Source organism: Rhagoletis zephyria, unplaced genomic scaffold (assembly GCF_001687245.7).
Source record: "Rhagoletis zephyria isolate East Lansing unplaced genomic scaffold, Rhagoletis_zephyria_1.1 Rzeph_scaffold_00514, whole genome shotgun sequence".
Classification (NCBI taxonomy): Eukaryota; Metazoa; Arthropoda; class Insecta; order Diptera; family Tephritidae; genus Rhagoletis; species Rhagoletis zephyria.
The window spans coordinates 11,805-28,254 of NW_016157598.1; the positions used below are offsets into that span (position 1 = coordinate 11,805).

The 16,450-nt window shown below is 40.4% G+C and overlaps 1 protein-coding gene and 1 pseudogene across 1 annotated transcript; one reads left to right on the plus strand and one right to left on the minus strand.

Moving 5' to 3' along the window:
• LOC108360065 (putative glycerol kinase 5) overlaps positions 1-3,049 on the plus strand; it is a 13,511-nt pseudogene extending 10,462 nt beyond the window's left edge.
• Positions 3,050-9,770: 6,721 nt separating this feature from the next.
• Positions 9,771-13,141, minus strand: LOC108360068 (zinc finger protein 85-like). Its single transcript, XM_017612212.1, has 2 exons — positions 12,397-13,141; positions 9,771-12,342 (listed from the first exon to the last, which is right to left on the minus strand). The coding sequence occupies exons 1-2, from the start codon at positions 12,964-12,966 to the stop codon at positions 10,468-10,470; spliced, it is 2,445 nt and encodes an 814-aa protein (XP_017467701.1). The 5' UTR covers positions 12,967-13,141; the 3' UTR covers positions 9,771-10,467.
• Positions 13,142-16,450: the final 3,309 nt, after the last annotated feature.

The window sequence follows — 16,450 nt, forward strand, 5'->3', positions numbered from 1 at the left end:
AAAATCTTTTCAAGAACGCCCTATTTCAGAATTCGTTTCAAAAATGCCCTATCTCAGCTGCCGATTCAAAAACGCCCTATATCAGCATATTTTCAATACATTTTGAAGTGAGATAGGGCGTTTTTGAACCGAATTTTGACATAGGGTGTTTTTCAATTAAATTCTGAAATAGGGCGTTCTTGAAAAGTTTTTTGAGATAGGGCGTTTTCGAACTGGCTGCCGAGATAGGTCGATCTTCCACTCAGCAGTCGATGATTGTACTAGCTGCTGGCGTCGTGAGTGGTGAAATTAGCTCAATTTTCTAAGTAAAAAGTATTTTGGCGGGAATTTCTTGCACTATATGAGTCAAAGCCGTGTTTGTGGAAGATTAGGATCACGATATAGTAGTTGTGAATTAAAAAAAAAAAAACAATGTTTAACAAAATGGTAGAAAAATTATGAAATTTCGACTCTAATCATTTCGATCTTTCCTCGACCTCATTTGTAAAGAAATAGATATTGCACCAGCATGCTGCCTGATGGTACAATCACTTGATGGAGCCAGCAAGCTGGTGTCGTATATTTCCCCTTTTATACAAAAAGGTTCTTGGTTGGATAAAATATTTGCTTTTTTCCAGATTTCGTTGTTTTTCTATACCATTGCTTATTGAAAATGTTTGCGTGTATACTTATATATATGTAAGTAAAAAACTTTAGCTACCATTTTTAGCCACAACGACTTTTTTAGCTCTTTTTTAGCTCTTTTTTTAAAGGAATTTGGCTACCAATAAAAATGATTCGCAGCAACACTGATTGCGATGCGTCTTTTCTTACAACAGTAGTAGTCTCCTCGTGATGTTAGAATGAAGTAATGCATTCCCCATTTTCCCCCTGGGTAAGGCGGTTACAGCGCCAAATATAAGTATAGTGCTAGATCACGATCCAGAAAATAAAGGTCGCGCCATTCGCGGACCGCTAACCCTCTCTTCGTCGATTTGACAGCATCCACCCAATCGCTGACGTCATAAAATACTTTTGTTTACATTGACTATTGCCAACTTGATGCTTTTAGCGCCAAATTTAGTGGGTATTCAAAACGCGAAAATTTTTGAGTTTGGTGCTTGGTGCGTTTTTGGTGCTTTTGTTTTTAGTTTGAAGACACCAAATTAGAAAATTTAAAAAAAATGGAAGCAAAATTTATAGCAATCGTAAGTGTGGTAAGCAACTTTACAAAAATTTTAACAAAATCATAGCACAGTGACATAAGCGACAACAAAATATGTGGCAGCACCTTCAATCATGCGAGAAGAAATCGACCGTCGAGCAAGAAACATTGATTTTTATTAATTCGAATCGGAATCCTTACAATAAAATTATGTTTGTATATAAAGTCCATAAAATATACCAATAAAAATTTGGTGCTTTTTCAAATTCAAACCTTGGCAATACTGCCTTTTGTTCGATGCTTCCTCTTTTTCTTGTCGAGTTCGTCTTGCACTCTCATTCTGGTATTTTTTGACGTCACGGCCAGTTGCTCTCAGCTCGATTGGCGCAATCTTGTATTCAATCATTCTTGGTGCTAGATGGAGCAAAACACACAAATATATTTTTTTAACTGCTCAACCATGCAGTAGGGATGTGTGATTAATCGAGTAATTACTGTTTACTCATAAAAAATTAATGGAAATCCGTGTAACTTTGTTCATTACCTTTGCGTTTGTTTTTTGTGTTGTGGCTGTAGGTGTATGTTTGGCAGGCTGTAGGTGTGTTTTTGGTTAATATATTGGTGTTTTTGGTTTTGTGTGTTATATCGTTTTCTTTTCTCAAAAAAAGTTCTGCCCTATTATATGGGAACTCTTGCTTTGCGTTGCCCTGAAACCTGAGAAAATGTTGCGTTCTTTATATGAGAATGAAACAGAAAATATACTACTCCATCACAATTTATTTATAGAACATAATAAAGCTGAATTATTCACTTGGCCTGTAAGTCTTTAACAATTTTAAAGCAGAACACCTTTTTCTGATAGGGTAAGTAATTGCATTTTTACAAGATTAAATTTAAAATCAACCATGCAACTCGCACCCTCACGTTTATTTGAGGGCAGAAAAGGCAGCACTTTCGCCTGATCAGAGCGCAACCTGCTGAGAAAAGAACACGACGCCTTGTGAAAGGGCTGAGAAAAGAACATGAAAATGTGACAGCGCTAACACAGGGCAGAATAAGTGCAGCCTTTTTTGGAAAAAAGAAAACGCTATAAGGGCCAGTTACTCAATGTCTGGTTAACACTAATCTCCGGTAAAACATCGTTATCGACGTTGCCGACTTCATGTTATATGCATGGAGCCGAACACGTCGATAATGATGTTTAAACGGAGATTAGTGTTAACCAGACATTGAGTAACCGGCCCTAAATGAGAATAAGAAAAAGTAAACAAAAAAATGTCAAATTAAATTCTGAGTTTATTAAACACCCGAATGTGAACTTTTGACAGTAGTTCATAAACTCAAAATGTTAAACTCGAGTTAATGGCTCAATGAGAACGTAATATAATAACTCAGCTCCTATTTACTGCCGAATTAGTTCAATTAGGGGAACTATAGTTTAATAAGATGAACGAACTAAGACTTAGAAGAGCTAGTTCATTGAGCTAAACGAACTAGAAGTGAAGTAATCTTTACAGTGAACTAAAACACCAACTCTAATTTGAATATATTTGATCTTTCAGAGTTGATGGCGGAGTATCACGTAACAACTTTGTTTGCCAACTATTAGCAGATGCTACAGGAATATGTGTTGAACGCGCCTCCACTATCGAATCAAGTGTATTGGGAGCATCGTACATGGTTGGATATAATATTGGCCTCTGGAATAGTTTTCACGATCTGCGAAAACTTCGTAAAATAGATCGTGTTTTTGAGCCACGGGTAGAGTATTATTCAAGCATAAAAGAACGTATTATGAATTGGATGAAGGCAACGCAACGGTTTCGTAATTGGTATTAAAAGCAAACAATAAAGTCGAACTACCCTGTGAAATTGGGAGTTTCTTTATTTCTTTCGGAAATATAAGAGGAGTCTTTTTATACCACCAACGGGGTCTGAACCGAAACCCATCTTTGTAAGAAATTCCTAGGAATCTACTCTATATTGCGATTCGAAAAAAAAATCATTCGGATTCGAATACTTGGTAATATGAATTTGTATTAATCTGTGTCGTCTTTCGAATCGCATGGAGTTTCGAACCGCAATACAGAGTAGACCCTCGAACCTTTCAAGGGCATTTAGTAAAGGACTTGTTGTTATTTCTCGGGTCAACATACACAGCTTCACATACTAGAGGGAAAGCTGACATCTTACGTGCGCCTCCATTATCTCATAAGCTACCAATTTGGAGCGTAACTACCGCCATGAGCCCACCATACTCAAATGGTTAAAGGCGCGTACAAAGTATTACTCGGTAAGTATTGCGGGAGAAGGCGCTGAAGGCAAAAGATAACAAAAACAATTAAAATCAACCCCATGACTATCTTGCTATAGATTTCTTGGATGATAAGGTATCGAGTCCCGATCCTGTCTTTGCATCCCGGAAAAACCGGGGATTAATAGCCCAGTTATGCATACTTGCACTGCTTTACCATTTTTACGTAAAAATTAAAACCCAAGGGAATTCTACATGTTAAGTGCTATGCGTTGGGTAACCGCTTACACGCAAAGCTCATTTAACAGATTATTATGCGGCAACTCTCATGCAACGCTAAGTATGCATAACTGGGTCTGAACTGCTTCCGAAGCTTTAATAACACTGGTTTGAAACAAAATGTTCTATGGATGGCACTCCAATTCCTATGTGGAATTGCTCGGTAATTCCGAAAATCGAGTTAATTTTTTTCTATGGATACGATTTCGAGATAGTTGCAATTTACCGTTATTCAGCTTAAAAAATTGTGGTTTCACTTAATCACGTGATTAAGTGGAACCACGTATTTTTTTTATTTTTCCCATGTTAAAGAGCACTTAAAGAGAAGCGGTACTACCGGTGAGGTACACCGCGGTACAGAACTCTACCGCAGCATGCACAGTTTACCGCGCGTTATAAGCAGATATATCGGAAGCAGAGTTGCAATTTAAAGCTAGAGTTCTACAATATATTTTATCTACAAAAGTGTTGTCCTTTGTGTTACCACAATTTTGAAGAGCAGCCGAAACTTTATCGATAAAACGCTCCGAGCCGATTATGTATTTACGAATTCGGCTAATCTCAATGCCCCAGAGCTCCTCGCAAACGCCGGGCACCTAAGAAGGCAGTGTTGAGGTGATTCCACCTCGTTCTCTTCCAGACAACTGCGATATAAGGGTCCGGTAGAACCTTCAGCCTTACTGCGTGAATACCGACAGGACAGTGGCCCGTTAAAACCCTCACCGGAAGTAAGAGCTGTAGCTTTGTAAATTTGAGCAGTGCCCTCGATCGCCCTCGGTCCCCCCTCGGCCAAAAGGCCGTATTCGAAGCTCCTAGCCGCTCGCGCCGTGACAATTCTGCCTGCAACGTGGACAGGCACTACGTTCAGTGCTAAAGTGGGGCGGTCCGCAGTGTCCCACTAATTAATGCAGACCATTGAACGCGCTCCAGCTGCCTAGCTAGTGTAGCCTTTTCGAGTGAGTTCCAGATTAGGGCCCCATAAAACATAATCGCCTTGAGGACGGTCACGTAGAGCCAATAGACAACTTTATACGAGATACCCCATCTCTTGCCAATAGCTCCCATATTGCTATATAAGGCCACTGATGCCTTCCTTGCCCTTTCCTCGTCTGCATATGCAATTACCCGACCGCCTTATTTCTCCAGCTGCTCTAGTAGCTCGTTCACCACGACAACCCAGAGTAGGGGTGAGAGAACACCTCCCTGCAGAGTGCCCCTGTTCACCATGCGAGGCAAGTAGTCGCTGCTCCAGATGGCCATGACAGTTCTGTCACGCAGCAAGTTTTCGATGAGCCTAATGGAACTGACCTCAACCCCAAGCTTATCTAGCGACTTAACTATTGCGTCCGGCAGGACATTATTAAAAGCCCCTCGATATCGGGCAAGGCTCCTACGGCAAGCAAAGTATCATTGTGAGTGAAGGCTTCCTCTAATCACCTCACAATTGTATGCAGAGCGGTATATACCGATCTTCCTTTCACATTGAGTCTATGCATCTAGGATCACTTTAGTCATTCACCAACCTCTCCAACGTCTTCAGCAGAAACGATGAGAGACTGATTGGCCTGAAGTCCTTGGGGGCAACATGAGTGCTCCTTCCGGCCTTCGGGGTGAACAAACATGAAATGATAATAAATAACACCAACTACGTAGACAGCTTTCAAATTGCGGAAAACTCTAATTATTTTTTCGTGGAGAGCATTTTGGAAATACATACCAATATAGTGTGTAAACTATGACTTTTTCGAGCAACGAGCTTCCACAAGTACGCTAAAATACGCTAAAGAAGTCTCAACGGAAGACATTCTTCAAATTGCCAAAAAATTTAAGCGGGAAATTGGAGGAAACATCCTACTATCTGAAGATGTTATTAAGGACTCTGCTGATTTTATGGGATATCTTTATGCCCTACTAATAAATAAGATCTCCAAAGAGGATCAGTACCGGAAGAATGGAAAATTTCATCAATAGTGCCCGTTAAGAAAGTTAGAAAAACGGTTAACGCTGGGGAGCTTAGGCCTATCCATACTCTCCCTAGCTTGCAGAAAATGATAGAAACCGTTGTGAAAAACCAGCTACAGTACTATATAGAATCCAATAAAATACTCATAAAAGAACAATCTGAGATTCACGAGCTAAACATTCCTGTGAGACTGCACTGAATCTGGTGCTTTCTCAATGGAAAGAAGATCTTAACTGACCACCTTAATGTAGTAACAGTGTTCATTGATCTTAAAAGAGCATTTAAAACAGTTGATAGGATCCGAATGTTGGATAAACTAAAATACATTGGCGTAAAAAACACTGAGCTTGACTGGTTTAGAAGTTTCTATGTAATCGTAGGCAACAAACAATAGTTAATTCAAAGATGTCTAGTAAGATAGCCGTAGACATCGGCTTACCACAGGGCTTAGTTTTGGTACCCCTGCTCTTTAATATATATATATAATACAAAAATTTTTATTGAGCTCGAGGCCGTTTTTTTAATGAAAATTTATTGTGGAAAAGCAACAATAATTTGAAAAAATGGTAGAAGTGATAGCTATTTCGGAAATCACCACATTTCCTCATCAGACTTCTTTCAGTAGGCTTCGAACCAACGATCCACTGACTCAGCCAGTTGCCTATGCACCGTGCTACGCCTTGTAAATTATCTGTTTGCTTTTTTCCACTATTTTCATTTTTGTTATGCCAACACAGTCAAGCGCACCTATTCCGCTGCAATTCACTTGATCATATGGTTGTTGGTATTGTTGGTTTTTGCTAATAATTAACCTTAATTTGGAGATTCGGCAACTGGTAAATCAGCACAATTGGAAAAAGTGGGAGGAGCACTTGAAGGCCTGTAACTTCACATCTGGTGTGAGTAAGCTCTACTCAACCGTGAGGTCCTTGTCTAACCCAACGAAGCGTGATCACAGAGTGGAAATCTCATTCGAAGGTCGCGCTTCGTCGGACCTGTAGAAATGCGCAAACTACTTCAGTAGGCAATTCACACTGCATCCTTCGGTAGACAAGGCCAAACGTCGAGTGACCAGGAGGCTGCACAAGCTGCCAAAAAACAGTGCACCATTTACTTTCACCAGCTGGAGGCTATCGGGAAGGCGAAAACCTCCAAACATCGTGGCCTAATCGAAACTGCCCCTGTGAGATAACGGTCCTAGTAGCGCTAGACTTGTCAAAGGCGTTTGACACCGTCTGTCATTCCACGCTGCTAGAAGACATTGAGGCCTCCTCACTCCCACAGTGACTGAAGCGAAGGTCGGCGAATTATATGAGTGGTCGACAGTCGTCAGTAATCTTCAGAGATCAAACCTCGAAACCAAGAAGAATTAAACAAGGGGTTTCACAAGGTAGTGTTCTCTCCCCCTTATTATTTAACTTCTACATCTCGAAGCTTCCCCAGCCACCTGAGGGAGTTTCCCTGATCTCATACCCTGACGATTGCTCGATTTTGGCGTCCGGGAATGGAATTGATGACCTCTGCACAAAAGTAAACGTCTATCTCTCCAGCCTTTCTCGCTTCTTCACTGCAAAGAGCCTAACACTCTCCCCAACGAAATCAACGGCGACCTCTTCACCACCTGGACGAAGGGTGTTAGGCTAGAATTAGGTATACACGTCGGTGGCACACCAATACCGACTGTAAACAACCCGAAAATTTTAGGGGTCACCCTCGATAGCTTGCTCTCCTACTCCACGCACACAACCGCAGTTGTCAATAAAGTACAGAGCCGCAACTAGGTCCTCAAGTCGCTCGCCGGCAGCACTTGGGGCAAATACAAAGAACCGTTGCTGGCAACATACAAGGCAATTGGCCGGTCGGTTCTAAACCATGCTGCGCCAGTTTGGCGGCCGGCGACTACTTGGACGCAGTGGACGAAGCTACAGACATGTCGGAACGCCGCACTCCGGACAGCGACTGGGTGCCTTCTGATGACGCCTGCGCATCACCCATACAACGAGGCCCAAGTGCTCCCCGTGCGGTGCGGCAGAAGCGAACACCCAAACAGACCTCTGCTACAGGAGGAGCCTCCGCCCAGGCACGTCAGGGGGGACCTATTCGTGTACAAGGATAGAATCCAGCAATACGTAGACCAACCACTGGACCGACGACATAAACGCGAGCTATTAACGAGAGAGTCAGTCACCACCTACCTTGACTCTCGACCTATGAATGCCGTAATCAGAGCCCAATCACCACCCGTAGAAGAGACGGAGCTTCAATTGCCAAGAGAGACCCGCGCTACCCTGGCTCAATTACGGTCTGGATGCTGTAGCCGCCTCAACAACTACCTGTCCAGACTCGACCCCAATATCCCCAATGAGTGCCCGGCATGTGGAGAGTCCCCTCATTACCCCAACCACATCTTCACATGCCAGCTCAATCCGACTCAACTGCAAAAATGCATTGTGTCGAAAAGGATAAAGGTACTGTCATTATTCATTCTCGTTTATATTCAATGAAAGGAAATTTTTCTAAGTCTAAAAGACACACCGAAAATCTGATAAGGCCAAAATAGTACGAAATCTTTTAACAAAGATCGAATCCCTCTGATTCATATGAAGTTTTGCTTTGCTTTAAAAAGCCAAAATGTTGTATTAAAAGTTTTGCGAAATGCTTGAAAAAATAGCTATACGTTTTTTTCTTCTCCTGTAACATTTTTAAAATGAGGCTTAGCAAACTTTTCACTCTAAGCTAGCAATATATGTTTTAATAAACAACAAAAATAAAATAAAATTGAATAAAGAGATACCACAATTTCCACTAGTTTTTAATCAGCGCAAAAAATTTGAAAAAAACGGCGTATATATTATGAAACGCAGCTGAAATGGCTAATAAATAGGTATATGATGTCAGTAACAATAATATCGTTTTGCCAGATTTCATAAATGTACCAAATCTGAAAATCATGTACCAGTGTACCACACCAGAAAAAACAGAGACATAACTATTGTAAGAGAAAACAATAAAAGTCAATCTATAATAATTATATTAAGATAAATATTTTTCACGTCATCTATAACTATTATTCAAGGACTTATATGATAACAGTCCTTTCATAATAACTATCAGAGAGATAAATATTTGTACGTCTTCAAATACTTTTATTTTAAGACTTATATTATAAAAGTTTTTTCATAATAATGAGCGTGAAAAAATTTTGTACGTCTTAAAAGGCGGAACTTATTCAGAAGCATTTCAGGATTACTTGGGGACCAGCTGAGGGCTAGGTACGGAACAGTTCGGGACCAGTTGGGGCTTGGTTTGGGACCCATTCGGGACTATATACAAAATTTGTTCGCACTCATAATTATTATCAAAAGACTCTTATAAGTCTTAAAATTTAAAGACTTTAAAATATTTATCTCAATGATAATTATTATGACAAGACTTTTATAGTATTAGTTTCAAAATAAAAGTCTTTGAAGACTCTCGCTTATAATTATTGGGCCGTATGAATAAAAATAAGCAATTGCTTTTTCTTGAAATTTCAGACTTTTTACTCAATTTATTCAAACAAAATTGAAGTAAAAGGTATGAAATTTTAAGAAAAAGCAATTACTTAGTTTTTATTCAAACGGCCCATTATGAAAATACTTCTATTATATAAGTCTTCAAATAATAGTTATCGATGACTTNGTTTTTATTCAAACGGCCCATTATGAAAATACTTCTATTATATAAGTCTTAAAATAATAGTTATCGATGACTANCAATTGCTTTTTCTTGAAATTTCAGACTTTTTACTCAATTTATTCAAACAAAATTGAAGTAAAAGGTATGAAATTTTAAGAAAAAGCAATTACTTAGTTTTTATTCAAACGGCCCATTATGAAAATACTTCTATTATATAAGTCTTCAAATAATAGTTATCGATGACTTAAAAAAATTCTCTCACACATAATTATTATCAAAAGACTTATAATTCTTACGAAAATTTGGATGACTCTTTTAAAACTCCACCATGAAATAATTATTATTCTGGATCTCCGAGAAAAAATTTACCAAAAATTTTACATTGCGGCCAAAATGGCAACCGTGATTAGTACTTGAAAAAATGTTACTTAACATTTGCGCCTTCTCATTACATTAACATTCTCTGCTGCTACAACCAATAACAGAATACTACTCATCACTAGAGATCTAATCGAAAATACTACTGGTATGTGCTTGGCCACTTGCTATAATTTTTATCCAGTGATTATTTTTGACAGGATAACTCCCGAGTGACGAGATAAAATAAATCCGCCAGTTTTGAAAAAACTTAAAATTTAAAAAATAAAGCGTTCAATTTACATAATTTAGGTCATATCAGCGGTAAGATGGATTTGGACAAGATCTGTTTATTTTTTCACATGTAAATATGACCTCAGGAATCCCCTTAACAAAACTGTATTTTAGTAAATCAATAAATCCATATGTATACATATGTACATTTTATATTTTAAATTATCATATGTTTAAAGCGTAAGACATACGGCACTTTAAGTGGTTATATAAGATATCTATATACATAAACAAACATACAAAAACATTTTAACTAAACCAATTGGCACAAAAAATTAACTTTCTGACGGTAAATAAAATACATTCATTCATACCATGATAAAAATATAGTATAGTATAGTATATGTTTTTATCATGATTCATACATATAAATTTTATCAAAAACTAGAAACACTAATTCCAATTAAAGTCTGCCAGACAAGCGAATAGATCGCTTTCATTTCTTATTTAAAATGTAGAGTAGTTTTTTATACTACATCAATAAATCTCGTATTGTGTTCATGTGCCCATGGTGCTGGTATTTATATGTGGAAATTCTCCTAATTCGCCATTTAGCTCTGTATTCGCCTCTATTTCTGTCATTGGATCAATTTTTATGAATTCTTGTTTTTCCATTATTGTCAGTTGTTGCAAGTCTTCCTTAACCTCAGGCTCTTGATGTTCCATTTCATCGAGTTGTTCCCGAGCTAACTCAGCGATAGCTGCACGTGCTTCTTGTTTTTTACGTTTTGTTTCCAGTTTTTCGCGCTCCTGCAATTCTAGCTCCTCCCGTGCTTCGTAAACACTTGGAGGTATGATGGGTGGTGGTTTATTCATATGTATCTTCATATGACGTTTTAATGCGACGTATTGAATAAAGCGCTTTCCACAATTGCTGCACTCATGTGGCTTTTCACCGGTGTGTGTCATCTCATGATGTTTTAGTGTCTGTGCTTTAGCGAAACGTTTGTGACAAAAGCGACAAGCAAAGTCTTTAACACCTTCATGTACGATACGATGATGCCGTTTAAGGTTTCCTTGACCATTAAATCCCTGCCCGCAATCAGGACAGATATAAGGACCCTCTTTCATCATAAAATTTATTTGTGGGCACCAAGAAGGTACGGCCACTGAGGGTATAGGGTTGACTGCAGTGCCTGCAAGTTCAGATATGTCAACACGTTCAACGCGTCGAGGATTTCTAGGTATTGAGGCTGTTGACTCTGCACAAACTTTAAGTATCTCTTCAGCGACTTTTTGGTGTGCTTCTTGTGTATGTGTCTCTGTGGAAGGCAACTCAGGTATTGGTATATCCGGTGTATCGGCCGACATAAAACCATTTTCAATCTGTCGCTTGCGGTACACCTCAATAGCTCGTAATACCCGCTTTTCATGTGTCTTCAAGTGCTTTGTCAAAGCTTTGGCATAGAGAAACCGTTTACCACAGACCTTGCACTCACATCGTTTTTCGCCTGTATGTGTCATTTCATGCATTTTGCAAGCGTTAGATTTTCCAAATGTTTTGCCACAGTATTGGCATGCATAGTCCTTAATCTTTTCGTGAACAATCTTTACATGCATGCGCAAATTTTGTTTGTTATGTGAGGCATAAGTGCATTGTGGGCAATGGAATTTTTTCTCTTGAGTGTGCGTATTTATATGTGTATTCCACTCCTGCCGAGTTGTTTTACCAACCCCGCAATAAGGACAAACGTAGTTTTTAATTCCTGCATGCCTCATTAGATGATCTTTAAGTGCGCTATTAATAACAAAACGTTTCCCGCATATGTTACAAGGGAAAGGTAACTCCTTACCATCGTGCTTGTACATATGTTTTTTAAGCGCCATGGGACAACGGAACACTTTATCGCATTGGCTACAGGTATAACATTTCGGTTCTCGGAGCTCTTTAGCAATTTTATGTACTTTGCGTAAATGCCAGTTAAGTAAGCGGGTTCGAGGGAATGTGCGACCACAGCCTTCTTCAGGACATGGATAGCTTTCACATGTTTCAGCATGACAATGCTCCATATGCAACCGAAGTCCGTTAGCAGTTGTAAATCCTTTGAGGCAAGAACCAACCGAGCATTGGTGCGGCAACTTATCGTTGTGGTGCCGCATATGCTCCTCATAACGTTCAGGCTTTCTAAACTTCTTTTGGCAAATATGACATTCTATTGTATTCACAGAAGCGTCTTCACCGTTTACCCGCGGTTGACGTTTCTGTGCCAACTTTTTCTTTTTGATTCCTTCGTCATATTCATCTGCATCTAGTCCGTCGCCGATTATATCTTCGTTTCGTAGGGCCCTTTTTGAACGGCGAGACTTTCGTAAACGTGCCGCCAATGGTTGTTTGTCTTCACTTTCACTACTTCTGATTGATGTTTCCCCAATGTCCATAGTCACAAAATTAGAACAATCGATGNTTCTGATTGATGTTTCCCCAATGTCCATAGTCACAAAATTAGAACAATCGCTGTCGTGCTCATCAAAATCATTGGGCAAACATTTGTGATCAGATGTCTTATCACTTTTAACAGGCTCGGTTCGTTTCACATCTTTTGAACTATCCCCGACTTCTTTGTCCACATTTTCCAGCATTTTAAAGACATCATCTTCGTTTTCAATCATTTCCAGCTTATTATTTAAAAGTGGGTCGAAATCTATTGGCTCATCTTCATCTACAACCTCATTTTGAGCGTCTACAGCAGCCGTCTCTAGCACAGCCAGCACGCTGTCATGATCTGTTATTAAATTTTTGGACACCAGTTCTTGAAACTTTTGCACTGACTCTACACACAGCTTTTGAAAATGTTGCATATCCATTAGACGCGTATGACAAACTCCACAAATATTACGAGGAAATCCGTCATGGGGCTCCACCGAGAGTTTGGTGCACGAACTCAACGTTTTGGCCAATCCTGGTATAGCAAATATCTCGTAGACACTCTCATTCTGCAACAGCTCCAAACAAATTCGGCAAATAGTGTGAATACTATACGATGCACCATTATTCATTTTATTCTGTTAAAGTTTACTTTCATTTATTTACTATTTTGAACAATAGTTTATCTGCCGTGGTGAATAACCTATAGTGATGTGCGGAATTTTCGGTACCCGATACTCGGTACTCAATACTTGAAAAAAATTTCGGTGCCCAATACTTTCTTTTCGGTACCTGATACCGTTTCTATACATTAAACCTTCGTCATACTAGCTGCGTTTCAGCAGCAGTACGACTTGCAGGTTTTACAGGGTTCAGTTCGAAAAGTGTTCCAACAAACAAATTTCCTGTAATTTCTCTAACTGAGAGCAATTTCGTGAGAGTAAAATAGCTTATTCCCAGTATGAAATTGCAGAATTCAGTCCGAAGCAGTGTTGTCACTTCAGAAACCAAATGAGTGGTAGATTGTTAATAAAAAGTGTGGTAGAATTTTTTCAAACGTTAAACACATTTTATTGTGCGTCAAATTATTATTATCAGAAACCATAACCAATAATATAACATCTAGATGCTCTAGGCATATATATGCATCAAGAAGAAAATTAAAAAAAAATGTCGCTTACGTCATGACGTCAGAGAAAGGTCCATTTAGATGCAGTTAATTATGTATAATATATGGTAGACTTTTATAAAAAAATTTAAAATCTTGGATAATCAAAGGGAATATACACAAAACTGGTCGAATTTAGGTCACTTATAATTTAAATTTCTCTTTGCCGCTGATTTGTAAACAAAGGTTTATTTACTAGTTACCACAACTATCAAACTGGCCGATAAATCAATGCGTGTGCAGGGCCTTTTAGAAATAGATCTAGTCTGGCCACAACCAGTCGTCGCGTAGCTCTGTCGTCGCAAAATAATTGGGCCCTGCTGAAGCGGCTGTTCTAGCCAATAAGCGTGACAGCCTTCGTCAGGCCGATCCCGGAAATCCCCGTATCCCCGTAGAGATCTCAACGCGGAGATTCGACAACTAGTGAACGCAAATAAGCGGAAGAAGTGGGAAGAGCATCTGAAGTTAGTTAGCTTTGGTCAACCGTGAGGCCAGTGTCCAATTNAGAAGTGGGAAGAGCATCTGAAGACCTATAACTTCACCTCTGGTGTGAGTTAGCTTTGGTCAACCGTGAGGCCAGTGTCCAATTCGACGAAGCACGATGACAGGGTCGAAATTTCTTTCGGCGACCATGCTTCGTCGAACCCGGAGCGATGCGCGAGCCGGCAGTACATACTGCATCCTCCGTTGGACAAAGCCAAGCGTCGAGCGACCAGAAGGCTGCACAAAATGCCAACAGCTTGTGCCTCCCTTTNAAATTTCTTTCGGCGACCATGCTTCGTCGAACCCGGAGCGATGCGCGAGCCGGCAGTACATACTGCATCCTCCGTTGGACAAAGCCAAGCGTCGAGCGACCAGAAGGCTGCACAAAATGCCAACAGCTTGTGCCTCCCTTTCTTTCACTTGCGGTGAAGTTCAGGTGGCCATCGGGAAGTCGAAAGCCTCCAAAGCCATTGAACCCGACGGAATATCCATGTTGATGCTGAAAAATTTGGGTCCTGCGGGAGTAGCTAACCTAACGGAGGTCCTCAACCTGTCTATGGCCACTCTCGTCATTCCAGACATCTGAAAAATGGGGAGAGGTCCCACTGCTCAAATCGAAACCGCCCCTGTGAGACAACTTATCTAGTAGCGTTGGACCTGTTCAAGGCGTTCTACACTGTCAGTCATTCAACGCCGCTAAAAGAGATAGAGGCCTCCTCTCTCCCACAGCCACGTAANCCTGTCTATGGCCACTCTCGTCATTCCAGACATCTGAAAAATGGGGAGAGGTCCCACTGCTCAAATCGAAACCGCCCCTGTGAGACAACTTATCTAGTAGCGTTGGACCTGTTCAAGGCGTTCTACACTGTCAGTCATTCAACGCCGCTAAAAGAGATAGAGGCCTCCTCTCTCCCACAGCCACGTAAAATTAAACAGGGGGGAATCACAGGGTGGTGTCCTGTCCCCACTACTGTTTACTTATTATATCTCTAAGCTTCCTCAACCACCAGAGGGTGTCAATATTGTCTCTTATGCTGACGATTGTTCGATCATGGCGTCTGGCAATGGAATTGATGACTTGTGCTCGAAAGTAAACGGTTATCTCGCCGAACTTTCTCGCTTCTTGACTGCAAGGAGCCTTGCCCTATCCCCTGCGAAATCGTCGGCAACCCTATTCACTACCTGAACGAAGGAGATTAGACTGCAACTGGGTATTCACGTTGATGGCGTAACAATACCGACGGTGAATAACCCGAAATACCTTCGACAGTCTGCTCTCCTTCTCGGCGCATACAACCGCAATTGCCAATAAAGTACAGAGTCGCTACAATGTCCTCAAGTCGCTGGCCGACAGCTCTTGTGACAAAGATAAAGAAACATTGTTGGCAACATACAAGGCAATTGGCCAGCCGGTTCTAAACTATGCAGCGCCCGTGTGGTCGCCTGGGACTAGCAGGACGCAGCGGATGGAGCTACAGACCTGCCAAAACACGGCACTACGAATAGCGACCGGATGCCTCCTGATGACGCCCCAACACCACCTACACGACGAGGCCCAGATGCTCCCAGTCAAGGAGCATAACAGAATGCTTTGCAAGCAGGGAGCCACAGACGTGGCCATCACAGCAGGCAGCTGCTTGCAGAAGAGCCCTCGCCGAGGCACGTCAGGAGACATCTGTACGAACTGACGGACGAAGTCCAGAGGTTCATTAAACAACCTCTGGACCTGTCAGCCTACCGACAGGCGCTGAGCGGCATTCACAGGGAATCAACGTTGACGGATGAACCGACCCGAGCGTGGCTCGACTGAGATATTAACTGATCTGCAACTACAACTAGGTACTGATTGTCAATTTGCGTATAGTTTGTTGTAGTTTTTTTTTTTTTTAATTTGACAGCTGTGGACCGCAGCTCGTCGTTTTCTATCCGGGCTATTAAGCTTGTTTTATTTCCAAACAGTATTAAGCTTAAGCTGTTGTAAACGATTTAATTAGTATTTGCAAAAACAGATACATGCCCTGGCAAATGTTGAATACTTAAGTCCATCTTTTTTTGTATTTTACATTTATTTGCTTGTTATTTTAATGGAATGATGATGATGATTAGAATTAGCTTTACCTCCCTATTCTAACAGCCACAAAACTCAGCGCATCACTATGATTTCCACTGCGCCTGAAAATATGCCACAAAAGGTTGATTTTAAGTGCCAAGGAAACGCACACATATTGAACTTTTTTAGCTGCATATTTGTCGTAGCAGCATACTTAGAAGCGTAGTAGAAATCACAAGTGATGTGCCTAGTTTTGTGACTTTGTTAGAATAGCGGAGTGAATGATTATGGGTTAAGATAAAAAAAATTAATTAATACAGAAATATGCGCATTAACAAACAATGAAATCCTTTAGTCGTACATCAACTCACAAGGTCTCTAATCAACGGAAAAACTAGTAAATAAAATTAAACTG

Coding starts and splice junctions, on each gene's coding strand:
- LOC108360068 (XM_017612212.1), bottom strand. CDS start 12,966: ATGAATAATGGTGCATCGTATAGTATTCACACTATTTGCCGAATTTGT. Junction 12,343..12,396: donor CTAATTTTGTGACTATGGAC/ATTGGGGAAACA, acceptor GTGACTATGGAC/ATTGGGGAAACATCAATCAG.